Source organism: Hetaerina americana, unplaced genomic scaffold (assembly GCF_022747635.1).
Source record: "Hetaerina americana unplaced genomic scaffold, ioHetAmer1.1.p SCAF_4, whole genome shotgun sequence".
Lineage (NCBI taxonomy): Eukaryota > Metazoa > Arthropoda > Insecta > Odonata > Calopterygidae > Hetaerina > Hetaerina americana.
In genome coordinates, this window is record NW_027286985.1 from 103,125,885 (window position 1) to 103,139,777 (window position 13,893).

Consider the following 13,893-nt stretch of genomic DNA (forward strand, 5'->3'; position numbering starts at 1 on the left):
TAAAATCTTGAACTCCAAACTAATTGTTGTGTAATGATAATATTGTATTATAATTCTAACGCATTTAGTTGTTCATTTTGCTCTGTCATTGAATTATATTAACTCTTCCTCCTCGGAACTAACTGATGACTCTAAAATTCCTCCTGCCAGGCTTGCAACCTGTTTCAGCTTGTATCTCAATGAAATGTTTATGAAAAAAATTGATCCTGCTAGCTGTACTGAATTTTATGTAACTAATTTCAGCATTTCATCCTTACCTTAGCAAAAGAGTTTGGTCGATATGGGTAAAAATTAATAAAATATGCTAGTTCTTTGTTGTTTCTCCAAATTTCAGGTTAAATATTTTCCCATAGTATAAACCATTGTTGTGTTCCGAGGGAATGGAAAGGATGCATACCTGAAAAAATCCTATTAGGTGGTGAATTTCAATAGGCAAGGGGTAGATTCCCAGTTTTAAACTTCAACTTCCATTACTCAGCTCCTTTCACTCTTTATTTTGTTTGCTTATTATTTTTAAATGCCCAGATCAACTGTCATGACTTCAATCCGCTTTGACAATGCCCTTCATTTTTCTGACTGTCACCCATCCCCAATGATTGATTGCTTCTCTGGTTAAACTGCCAAGAAAACCCTTCTTTGTTTGTACATTTGAGGTTAAGATGCTGTAGATGTGAATGAGATCTTTTGATAATTTTTTTGCAGTGCATGAGGGGACTCTCATTCAAGCCCTGGATATGTTTTCCCTTTGGTGTGCCAAATTCAGTAATGATGTGCCCAATAATGTGTTGGAGTGGTTTAAGGTGAGCGATTCAAGGTGTATTTCATTAAGGGATATTTGAGTCATTTAAGGCTTAAGCTAAGTTCAGTGTTGAAAATGAGTTTATTGAGTTTATGTTTTAATACATTTTGATTCATTAATTTTTGGCTAAAGAAATGAGAATTTTGAACCTCTGTGATGTAGCTATTTATTCATTCACTTGCAGAAAGGCCCTACTCTAAAGACAAGTACTGTTGCTGTGAGAACATCTTATATCCAATGCATGGCTGTGTCTTTCAGTGGAAATACCCTTTATCAAGGGGCTGAATTTTTTCCACAGCTGCAAAAAGTTGTTGAAAAGGCATTTGCTCAGCCCACACAGGTTTGTAATGTTTCAAAAAATTCCCTTAAATGTTTCAAAACATTACTTATAACAATATGTTAATGTAAATAAATGCTTCTTAGTTAGTTGGTTTTCATTGTGATGAGAGAATGTTTAGCTGTTTTAGTCTGTTAGTTTTGGATTCCATAAGCTTCAGTAACATGAATTACAATGTTGAGTTGGTAAGGTAAAGGAATGTGAAATTATGTATTTCCGACTTATATACTGAGGTATAGTATTTTTTTTGTCAAGTTATTTGGAGAAGCAAGTGTACTGACGTCATATGTATAAGTGAGGTGGTGCTTGCCTAAGTCAGTAGTTGGAATTATTATTTGATACCTTTTGATGTATAAATTAATTATTTTTTTTTGTAATGACTTGGACTTGCGAAAACACAAAAGATAAAAATAGCAAATATGTAATGTAGCCCATTCTCCAATGCTCTTCCAATGCTCAGAGAAATCTGATTTTTTATGAATGGTTTCGTAAAAGAGAAAAAGAGTGAAGGAAATTAATAATCATGCAAAGATTATCCAAAAAATGAATCTTATCTCCATGATATTCAAATGCATTGTGTGTCTAATCAATGTATGTAATATGATGAATTTAGATCATGGAGGAATTTTGACTCAGATTATTATTACTTTGCTAATAAATATTTATAGGTACCAGTTGTCACAGAGGCACTGTCAGCTGCTTGCCTCCTGCTGAAAATATCCACCGCTGATGTGACTGTCCAATCAAAGATGACAGGCTTGATGGCCATTTTGCTTGACATGGAGAAGCAGCTCTTTGTCTCAGAAAAGTTCCTTTCCCTTGCTTCTGAGGATGGTGAGTACATAACTATGTTTAATGAAAAAGTGTATTTTGTGATTAAAGCTAGGAGTCAAAGTTGCTGTCAGGCACCACACAGAATATTTGTCATTCAACAAACGTGGCTCTGCTAATACACTGTCGTATTGGCTTGCAGTCTCATCCTGTTTTTCCAGATTAATTACTTTTGCTTAAGAATGTAAGAGTGCCATTCACTTGTCCTTTTAATGTAATGTAAGGACATGATTAAAAAACTCACTTAGGAGGGTAATGATAGAACCTATAGTTTTATAATTGTGCCCATGTGGTTTGCCTAAATGTTCTTGAATAGGGCTGCATTATAGATGTACTATACACTAATCTCATAGAAAACTTATTGAAATAGACATTGCCTTGTGTCTCAAGTTGACACGTGTGGTATTTGGATTGGCCAGTGAGGAAGGTACTTCCCTGCATCAGTCTAAATGAATGCAGTAAATCATGGTTTAGGGCATCGTTGAAAATACATAACATTAGATAATAAACCCATGCACTGTGTGCATCCATATAAGATGCATACCCCATTTTTTACTCATGAAGTATAGAAAATAGTCTGAAATGCTAGACTTAGTTGAAAAGTATAACTCTATAAGGAAGCAAAAACAGTTATATGAAATTTTTAGTAGCATATAGTATTTTTGTGGAAATGTTTCTAAATATTCTTGTCAGCATCAAAAAATAGCTGACCAAAATTGTCAGTCGGGCAAGTCACAGGCATTTCTGTTGATACCTACTGCATAATCAAACTCTTGTCTGTTTTACTACTTGACTGGCCAGGTTGAATGGTGGATAGATAAAAGGCCGAATTTCCCCAATGACTCTTCTGTCCTCGATAGTTCCAAGAAGTTAAGCCATGCTCTTCCTCCAATTCCTCATGCAGCATTCTGATATATCGTACCATCATACTTCAGCATGAGCTTCTATTTATTCAGCATATTCGATTACTTTTAGTTTTTCACTGTCCGTAAAAGCCTGTTGTTCTGCAGTTTTCATTTTGGGATCAGTACTGAGCTTTGGTATACACAAGTGACCACACAGAAAATTCAAAACTTGCCAATAGTCCTGTCAAGCCCCTGAAGAACATGTACTTATGAAACAATCTCAATGTGTTGTTTAAAGGTCGTTAGAGAGTGTTCTTTTCTAGTGCCTGATGACCTTGACTTGTAATCAAGCAAAGTGTGCCTATCTGCACTGATATCATGCTCTGCATCATTAGGGCTCAGGAGGCAGGCAGGGATGAAGATGGGAGTTGACTCATTTACCCTAGGGACTTCTGAGAAGGGCCGATAAGTAAGAAAGGTAGACTTGAACTTGTGTAATGGACACTTTCTTTCTGCCTCAATATCTGGCAAAAAAAAGGTATGCATGATAAACAGGTTTTTGTGGTATTTGTTTCTTTCCTTTAAGTACTAAGTGAATCCACTTAGCGAAAACAGTTCAACTGAGAAGAGTTGCTTGTAAAATGTCATAGGTGAAAATCACTCATCTCAATTATTGAACTTCTGTGTAAAGTAAATGAGGTCTCTTCAGAAAGATTTTTAGTAAATTTTATGGACACCCCTGCAATGTAGTGAGCTTTATTTGAAGTACTCTGCTCCTGCATTGATGCAATGCTCTCATTTTTTTTGCCTCTTGTAGTAACAGTCTTGGTAAGCTTCTTACAGTACTTGCTTACTTTCAGCAACTTGTAAGTTCCTTAACAATTTTTGAGAGAACCTACATGATTTTTCTCTCAGAATCAGGTCATAATGCATGGGTTGGTTGGAACTGACATCTATCTCTATGAAACTATCTCAGAATTTGTGAGATAAAATCAACAGCTACCCATTCCATTTCTACTTTTTCCATGTGAACATTATGGTATGAACCTGTTAATGTACTGCACAATTCTATTATTTCCCATGCTGTCAGACAATGATTGGAACCAATGAATTCATGTTCTTGTGTAAAATGGCCATCATCAGATGACCTTAAGAGCCTTCCAGAACACTTGCCATCATCTGTGATTGCCAAAATTTCTTAAGTCATTCATAGCAATTTGTATGCCTTGTACATTCATTACCCTAAACTTATTTCATCAGTTCATGTGTCTTGATAAATGTGACCTGAACTCAAAGCGAAAGAAATGTTTATCGCTGTTCATTGAAATCCTTTTAAAACTCTTAAGTATCTTAAAACGCACTGTAAATGAATGTGAGTGAATAGCTCTAGGGTGATCAAACTAAGCATGGTAGGTTGACACAGCCAACAGGAGGTCAATTGACGAGGATGGCACTTCACAGCATTGCCATGATGTTATTTTGGGGCTCTATTTATGAAATTCTTAAACTTTTTAAACAGAAATAACAGTGAGTTACTTGGTTTACCAAAACTTACAAATGTTTTGTAATTTTCTCCAAGACATTCATTATTCGGGATATTTTGATGTATATTTGAAAACTGAGTGATTATTATGACAGGTGTATAGTGGAACCTTGCTCAACAAGCACCTCGGATAGAGAATAATTCGCATTGTGAGCAAAAATATTGTGCCCAAGAATAACTTGCATAACTCCCATTTTGCATAACAAGTTACAAGGAGAGGAGAATTCCCTGAATGATTGCACCGGCTGTTTACGTTTGTGTTAAGCACAAGTTCCACGAGCATCGTTGTGTCGTTAGTGATCATGCATTTTCCCAAACTTGTGCTCAGGTGTATTGTGACTTTTGGTGCACTGTTAAATAATATTTTATGAATATTTCTAAAAATGTCCCAAAAGAAAAAGCAGCAAGAAGATAGTCTAAAGAGAATAAAAATAACTGCAGAAATGGAAATTGAAATCATTCAAAAGCAAGAAAGAGGTGTCAGCGTAGCACATACAATCAATCGACATCATATATTTGTACTCTCCTCAAGAACAAGCAGAAGTGTCTCTTGAAGAGCTTATGGAGTTGCATTGTGGTTTATGGGAAGTTGGGGAGAAAAGTTTGTGGAGAGGAGGAGGTAACAGCAAAGCAACAATCATTTAGCGCAATAAGAGAAATTCTGAAAGCATGGGAAACTGTTGCATTGTACATTAAGAGGCATCACTCTAATACGGCCTGTATGTGATAATAGTGCTGTGATGCATTTTGGCAACATTTTGAAGAGTCGGAAAAAATGTTTCTGGACAGTTTTCTAGTAAAAAAGAATTAGGTATGTATCATAAATAATAAACTAATTATTTTAATTAGTTTTTTCTACTAATCTAATTCGTAATCCAGTTTGGTTCATTCGAAGATAGAGGAAGAGATGAAGACTATAATTCTCTTTTGCATTGTTTATTGAGAAGCATCACCTTAACAAGACTGGCTATGCGTACTAAAAATTTACCTAATGAATGTCGCATTCTCAAAGAAAATTGAAGTCTGTAAAAACAAATGTCTCTCGATAGGTTTCTTGTAAAAATGAATTATGACTGTATTGTAAATAATAAGCTAATTATTTCGATTCTTATTTATTTTCTACGAATCAAATTGAATTCCTAGTGGTTTCATTCCTTGATAGAAGAAAAGGTGAAAGTGAACCACGATCCGAAATAATGTCAATATAAATTTCTTTGAATAAACCGTGCCCAAAATTCATTTTTTTGGCATGGAATGCATTATTGTATTTTACATTTATTTATATGGAAAAAAATTATTCGCAAACGAGTGTTTCATTTTCACGAAAGGTCTGAGAACGATTCATGTGTGGGTTGGGATGGTGTGGTGGCTAACGTACTGGCTTTTTACTCGGAGGGCCTGGGCTCGAATCCCGGTGGTGACACATATTGTCAGTGGTATCCTGATTTCTACTTGAGGTGCTTTGTTGAGAGCACTTTCAGTGGGTACGCTGCCTGTCAGATGGGATGTTAAGCTGCGGACCCCTTGGCGCCTTTTATTTAGAGTAGGCTAATGCCAACGCCAGGTTTCTCTCCACCCTTCTTCCACAACTGTCCATACCTAATGGTGCAAATGACCAGCTGTTGATCACCTCCCCTAAAAATTACTACTATGGTTCATACTTGTATTATGAGATTCCACTGTTGTTTATATGTATACGGAAGCCCTAGATTGTAGAGTAGGTTAATACTTGATAAATAAAAAATAACTTTCAGAATTGTATTAATTTGGTTTTAATAGTTTCCTTGTGTCTCTTGGTGCTTTTCATTAGCTGTTAATAGGGTTTTGCAGCTGTGTGAACTCCTCCTGTTGGACCATGGGCAAGCACTTGATAATGTCTGGCCTTCATCCAAGCCTCACAACCCTGTTCATCGCGCAGTTGTGACTTGCTTGGTCCACCCAGGTGCCTCACACAGTGTCCGTAAGCAGAGGGAGATGGTTGTCAGGAGGCTGGTGTCGGTCTTGGGTGGGACTCAGTTGGCTCGATCTTTGCTTGCAGAGCTGACTAGCTTCATGGAAACTGCCAAGATTAAGGTGAAAGGACCTTTGCACCTTTTCTTAACTTATGTTTTTGGCTCTATGTGTGTTTTAGCAGCACAAATGCCCCAAGTGTACTGTATATGAGATGACTCAGTGGTATCAGTTTCTGTTCTTGTTCCTCTGCTAATTAGCTCGGGTTGTCTAAAAAAATCTTTTGTCACACCCACTCTCATTCACTGACAGCACTAGGCCATACAGCTATTTATTCAATTTTGTGATTAACATGGGCATATTCCTTACCTAACGATGCGCCTGTGTTATCCTGAATTTTGGTTTAATATTCTTTTACCATTATCTCTTTTAATAAGTAATATTTGTGGGTAATTACAAAGGGTATTTTTATTATTCTTGACTTTTGCCACAGGGATGAACTGATATCTAATGCTTTGGATTTTTCAGGGCAAGGATGCTGACCTAGAGAATCGAGAAGGACTGGACACGGGCGGGGTTGTTGGGGGGGGAGAAATCCCCCCCAAGCTCTTAGTTGAGTGTATTGTTACACTCTGCTCAGGTTCAAACATCACCATTGAAGATGCTCATCTCCTCGCATTAGATAGTATGATATGTTGCCATCACCCTGCCATTGGTAAGCCTTCAGTGTATTTCTCACAACTTTACCTCAATGTAGTCTTGGAATTTCATGGATACCCAAGCAAATCTAATTAGTTCTTTGACCTTATCAGTCTATCTCTCTCAAATTAGTTGCATTTTTCAATAACTAAATATGAAAGCAATGGAGAAGAGACTGCAATTTGAAGGAAGAGTGACATGTTTGGATGCTAATATGTGAAAGCTTGCTTTAACATACGAGGTCTGTTTAAAAATTATTGCGAAATTTGAATTTTTGTGGGTTACTTATATTTGATTTGCTTCATGATGAAAGAAGGCACTTTGCTTTTCCACATTGAATTATTTTTTATCACGTTTACCTGAAGAGGTTATGCCATAACAAAACTAGGTCATGATAAAAAAAACATTCCATGTGGAAAAGCAAAATCTTCTTTCATTATTTATATATAAACCACTACAGTATAAAAATTGTAATGTATCTTTGAAGTCTGTACCTTATTTTTGGCCAGAAAGTCCATTTGATTTATTCCTCTTACTGTATTTGTCCCAATGTAAGCTGATATTTTTTGTCCCAATACACAATGAAACAATCTCTGAATGGCTTAAATTCAAGCTGTAGAAAAATTGTTCAATCTCTCAGGACTATGCACTTTATGATTAAGAATAAAGTTTTGCATATTTTTAAAATTTAAATTGGAGGAATTACTATATGGGTTTAACTAGAATGTGGACCCTCTTGTTAGAAAGCATTTTAATCAATCCTCCATGAAGGTAGGTATATATGGCTTGACTTGTTGGCATTTCTTACTGAAACTATATCTTTTTTTAGTTTCTGCATCCCCTGATCTGTGGTTGAAGATCCTGAAGCATATGAAAGTAAATCCAAAAGTTTTTATACAAACCAATAAGGAACAAGTTTTGAAAATTGCATTAGACAATTATAAAAATAATCATGTAAGTTTGCTCTTCGTAATTCTCTTTTCTGTTTTGTTTCCTGTTTGTTATAACCACCATCCATTGCTGCTACATTTTTCTTTTCAATTTCAGAGTTGGGAAAATTTGTTATGCACATTAACGAGGCTGAGTCCAGATAGTATGTTACCTCCTTTGGTGAAAGTATTGTCTCAAACGTTGGATGATCCAAGTGTGCTCAATATTACCAAGGATGAATATTTTATTTATTTGACACCCGAGGGGGAACTTTTTGACAAGAGTGTAGTCAGTGGGTAAGTAAATTAAATCTAAATGCTCATTCGCTCGAGGAGAAATATGCATGGCTAAGCAGTTGATTGAATTTCAAATGCTTATGAAATAATTACAATTTGATGCACCTGTTCTATAATGACTTAAGTGGTGTGTGCACAATTTGTTTATTTATCTCTTGAATCTGCTCACCAAGTATGTCATTTCGAAGATGCAAGTCGATGTGACGTTATTCCTATTAGTGATGTTAATGAGCATTTTGCATGCTATTGCTTATCATAGAAACAAGTCTAAGTGTGTTCCCTTGGAAAAACATCAATGCTCCAAGTAGAACCTTAATGTCTATTATACAAAAATTCAGCTAGTGCATACCAGGGTTATAACATGGGCCTGCCTCCATTATCATTTCACCTCTTTAAGTTAATCAAATATCAAATTGATGCTCCTGAGAATTCCTCGGGAAGGAATAAAAATTATTTTTTATAAGTATTTGAGACGAATGAAAATCCCAAATCATACATTTCCAACCCTAAAAATTCATAACTCTCTCGACAAATACTCCGTTCCGTCAGATTTGTCCCTGAATTTGACTTTGTTCAATGCCATTTGTCTGAGAAGTCTGCTTGCTAAAGTGTAAATCTCTTAATTTCAGTAAAATCTCTAGTATTGGTAAAACCAAGCCATGCTGATACAAAATCATCAGCTGTAACATTCTTAAATATTTTAGTTACATGAGGAAATTAAATTTGTAAATACATTTGATGGTAACATTTTAAGCATGCAGGAGAACAGCAGGAAATATGCATTGCATCATTAGAACTAAATATCATGAAAGGAAATGGTCATAAAAAACCAATCATTTAGCTAATTGAGAATATCAATTATGTATCTTGATGCACGTCAATGTAAATTTGATGGAATGATACCTATGAATATGCATTACCATTGTTTAATTTGAAGTTCCTTATGGAATATTAGTGACTTAGCTTTTTAATGCATTCTATGGGGTCATTAGAAATTATTAGCAATCATGGCTACACAAGAAAAATGGGGAATGTTCTCTGGGGTTATAGTTGTAAAGTCGGTAGATTTTTCCGCGTTTTGTCTTATTGAAGCAACCCACGTACCCGCATGCTCTGGATTAGTGAGGGTGTGCTGTACTCTGCCCTTAAGAAACTAAGCAGTGCATGTATGGATGGTGCCCTACATGCGAAACTTACCCCATCACACACCCTTGTGGCAGCTTGCCAGGTATTGAGTAGATGTTTATGAAATATTTTGTTATTTTTGTCAATTCGTCAATAACTTCCGAGTGATGAATTATGTGCCACTTATTGATTGATCAAGTCCACGTAGGCATACACTTCTCTGCCAAAATACTGCATCATCTCTATGTGCATTTGCTCACTGCATCTCGTTTCATTTATGTGAAAAATATATTGACATCAATAAATAAATCCAGGAACAGCATTTTCTGTATACTTATGAATTAATTATCTAGAGTAAACCCATGTGTTGCCCGTCATAGATGTATTTAATGAAACGGGAAAAAACTAATTTAAGATGCTATCAAACTGCCAGGACAATCTGATTATATAGATTATACATTGCCTGCTTCTTTGTTCACGCTCAGGATACTACGTATTGATTTGCAGCTGATTCTACAACATCACATCGATCCAATTATTACGAAGCTCCTCCCAGTCTGTCATCCTCAAATTTGGGCTGTAAAAACAGTCCAATATTTTACCCATTTTAACTGCTTTCACCCATTTAAAACATTTTCAAATTCTTAATGGAAATTATTGGTGATTTGAATAATTTTTTAATAGTCAAATGACTGGATAAATTTCTTTCATTTTGGTGATTCTAAGTGTTGGAAATCTTGACAGTAGAACAAGCATTCTCACCTTTTTTGCATTCCAATATTCAAACATAATTTTCTATGACAGCAGGAGCCCACGTTCAAAAACGTTTGATTAAGGTCTCACAGAATCTATATTATGACATTTTTAAAGTTACTGGAAATGTTGAGAAACTTATGTAATGAATTTTACCATATGTTGAAGTGATAATCATCTAGGTCTTTGATGATTGACTTTTCCATGAGTGCGAACCACCATGTATAATTTAAAATTACCCTAGTGATAATGTAAATATCTATACATCCTCCAGATTTCATTAAATAATTTTGCTTTGACTTTTATTAACCATTGTCATTCTTCCATAATTATTTGACTGAGAAGCATCTCAATAGATAAGCCAATTGCTGGCCAACAGTAAAGTACGTATTATGCTGCAGAGTTCTTAGAATTGTATGTCACATGTAGTGCAGTAAATAAAAGTGCAAATAAGTGGACAGTAGTATCTTAGATTAAAAATTAATCAATAATGTGTTTTAAAATCCAAATTAGCCTTTTTAATACTTGAAATGCTAAAAATGTGAATTTTTAATGAAGAAAAATGAAAAATACTGCAACTAGATTCAAAATTGTAAAACAATATATGCATTAATTTGAAGGCAAATCAGGCATGAAGTAAAATGAGATTGTTAGTTTGGAATATAAAATTTTTGATGTAGAATAGGAGTTCGCGCATCCTCAGATATATGCAACCATACGTAACAAGAAAGTAATGTGGGTAGCAGTTCTAGTAAGGATGTTGTTCTCAGATCAGTTTATTACTGTGCCTGGAATGGCCATTTCAAATGATGGGAAGAACAATCTGGTAATTGAAGGGAGGATGGAGAGTAAGGAGGAGGGAAAAAAATATACTTTCCAAACAAGCAGTCATTGTATTTCCAAATAAATGTATTAAAATTATCAAAGGGGGATGGCAAAAAATATGCTTCACAAACTTCAAAGAATGCACTTTATATTTCCAAATAAATTTATTAAAATTAACTAGGTTTCAACGCATTTGTCATCTTCTGTGTTTGAAGTCCTGGGTCATTTATATGAAGTAATGCTGGAAACTACATCGTATACTCCACAGCAACTGCCACTCCCTCATTTAAAATGAAGTTGTAAGAAGGAAAGTACTGTAGTTTAGGATGAAGTTAACCTTCCTTAAGATGGTGCCAGATAAGTTTTGTAGTGTATTGATGGGTAAAGGCTCTTGTTGTTGTTTGATGGAGGTTGCTCATTAATATTGGATAAACTCTATCATTGACTACCAAATTGACCAAGTTGATACCTTTGTTTATGGTTTTATTCATGCAAATGATTAATAATTCACATGAATAATTGTATCTTATTTGTGATAAGTTCTGTGTGCTCCTGTCTGTAAGCAAGGTCACTGTCATGATTTTAGTGCTACAAATGAAGGAGAAATAATTCTCATGTGGTTATTCTGATAAAAGCATTCTTTGGCTTTGGGAAAGTTTGCCATGCATGAGTATGCCTACTAGTAAACAAGTGACACTAAATAGTTTGCACAAAATACAGAAAGTTCAGAGTGTAAAAATCATTCATCTTGACCAGGAATCGAATCCAGATCCCTCAATATGCGGCCAATTGCTTTAGTCAAGCTGCTAAGGCTTTCTATTAAACTCTGAATTTTTGGGGCTTTGAATAATTTTAGAGCTTGACTGAACAAAGCAATCTGCCAGGCATTGAGGGATCTGGGTTCAATTCCTGGTCATGGTGAGTTATTTTTACTCCCTGAAATTTGTGCGTTTTAATGCATATTAGTGGATGACTTAAAAGTTACTGTTGTGGCATCTGCCACTATTCTTTCAATTTACTAGCTCTGATTGAGTTAAGAAAGTTCTCGGTAATGAAACTAAGGTTAGGTTGTGAACAAATGAGTTTCCTATTTTTTTGTGTGACATTATTTTGAAAGATTTTTTTATATCGCATATGTTCATTTTAGAATAAAAGAGTGATAGTAATGTGGCTATTTTTAGCATAGGGTGGTAATACTACGCATTAAAGGTTGAAAGTCATCAGCAAATAGAGTTGCACGCAGAAGGAAGGAAGAAAGAATTGGCTTGAATTGCTGCATCACCTCTTTGCAGGCTCCAGAATGAGAACATGATGAATACAATGAACATGAAGCGAGAGAGTAAGGTGTATAGTTACAAGGACCAGTTGGAGGAGTTGCAGTTGAGGCGGGAGCTGGAGGAGAAGAAGAAGAAGCAGGGTAAGGGGAAAGCGGAGCCTGAGCTGAACCCCAAACAGAAGGAGGCGAGGCGACTGCAGCTGGAGAAGGAGAGTGCCATTCGGGCCAAACTCAGAGAGGTGTGTTGGTGCATGCATTCTACGTCCTTTTCATCTTCATGAAATGTGCCCTCTGCATTTTTTCATTTTATTTTATTTTTGTTGTTTGAACTAATTGATTGGGGCAAGATTGAGACTACATAGTCTCTTCTTGCACCTAACCCCTCAAAATTAATTCATATATATTGGCAAAAACACCAATGTTCTGGGTGGAGGAAAATCCACCTAGGTAGAATTTGAACCCATGACCTCTTAAATGGCATGCGAGAACATTAGTCCGCCGCTGCCAGGGCTGGCATGGAACGGTCATGTCATGAATGGATTTTCAGGCTCTTCCATCTTGGAATTCCCAAAAAATGCTGCTATCATATTTAAAAATATATCAATTTATTAATGTTTTTTTCTCATGCCAATTACAATAAGTCGTATTAATTTGGAGTTGTAATTATTAATTGTATTTTTCATCTATTTTTGGAGATGATAGTATTAGTTACTATAGTGATCTGTGGGTTACAAGTAAGATTGCTTGATGTACTACTGATGTGGTCCATTGAGTGGATCAGTTCATTTTTGTTGGATTTGGTTCATTTGCCAATGTATCTAACCTGTGAATTATTTTATTGATGTCGTCAAATTTGTTTGTTCAATAATACATGGATGAAATTACATTTTTTTTTAATTTTTGGGTTCTTGAAGAATACCATGACGACTAATGTATGATGCAATTCTTCTTTAGCTCAATCAAAAGATTGAAGTTGTGGTTTCAATGGTGAATGCTGCTGCTGAGGGCAACGGTGATGCTCTCTCAGTCCACTTCAAAGAGATCCTATTCTCCATACTGAGGAATCTTCAGTCTCCCCTGGCAGCGCCCTATTTTTCCAAACTTTTTGTTAACCTGAGGAGATGCTGCTACAAAGGAAGACATGAAGTTTTAGGTATGTGTCCATTTCTCTGAATTAAAATTTTCTGTTTTCCCTATGTTGTATATTCCTAAGCATTAATGATGTGTTATGGAGTTAAATGTCCTTGAATTACCTTTCGATTGCGTTTGTTTTTATGTGTATTTATTTGCCTGTGTGTATGTCCTGCATTCATATTTGTGAAGAAGAGACCTGAAGAAGGCACTTAATAAAGAAAACTATTAGAGATCCTCCAAATGGAGACTGATGCGTACATCATGCATCTTGGACTATATCCATAAGTCTTATATCAGAAGCTGGCCTTAATTATCTTTCGAGCTGTTTCTAGAATCAGGTGAAAGTGGTTCATTTGTCATGGTTAAAGGGAAGCCATTCCTTTTCTCTGTGATGAGTGTCTTAATCAGGTCATAATCCCTCTAAATGTGCCAGATAAGTTCATCCCTTCTTCTCTTTTGATTGTTCACCAGACATTTTTCTTCACCGACTCTACATAGAACTGCTTTGTTAATTATTTTAGTTGTCCATTCAATCTAAATCATTTTCTTG

General features: G+C 35.6%; 1 protein-coding gene across 1 annotated transcript in view; it reads left to right on the top strand.

Moving 5' to 3' along the window:
* The window catches only part of l(3)80Fj (lethal (3) 80Fj), a 65,866-nt gene that overhangs the window by 14,315 nt on the left and 37,658 nt on the right, over positions 1–13,893 (top strand). Inside the window, exons 10-18 of the mRNA XM_071590957.1 lie at positions 703–800; positions 984–1,139; positions 1,805–1,970; positions 6,166–6,428; positions 6,834–7,020; positions 7,834–7,958; positions 8,052–8,230; positions 12,226–12,448; positions 13,164–13,362. Of these exons, the coding sequence (XP_071447058.1) occupies positions 703–800; positions 984–1,139; positions 1,805–1,970; positions 6,166–6,428; positions 6,834–7,020; positions 7,834–7,958; positions 8,052–8,230; positions 12,226–12,448; positions 13,164–13,362 (1,596 nt within the window). The remainder of the gene's footprint in view (positions 1–702; positions 801–983; positions 1,140–1,804; positions 1,971–6,165; positions 6,429–6,833; positions 7,021–7,833; positions 7,959–8,051; positions 8,231–12,225; positions 12,449–13,163; positions 13,363–13,893) is intronic.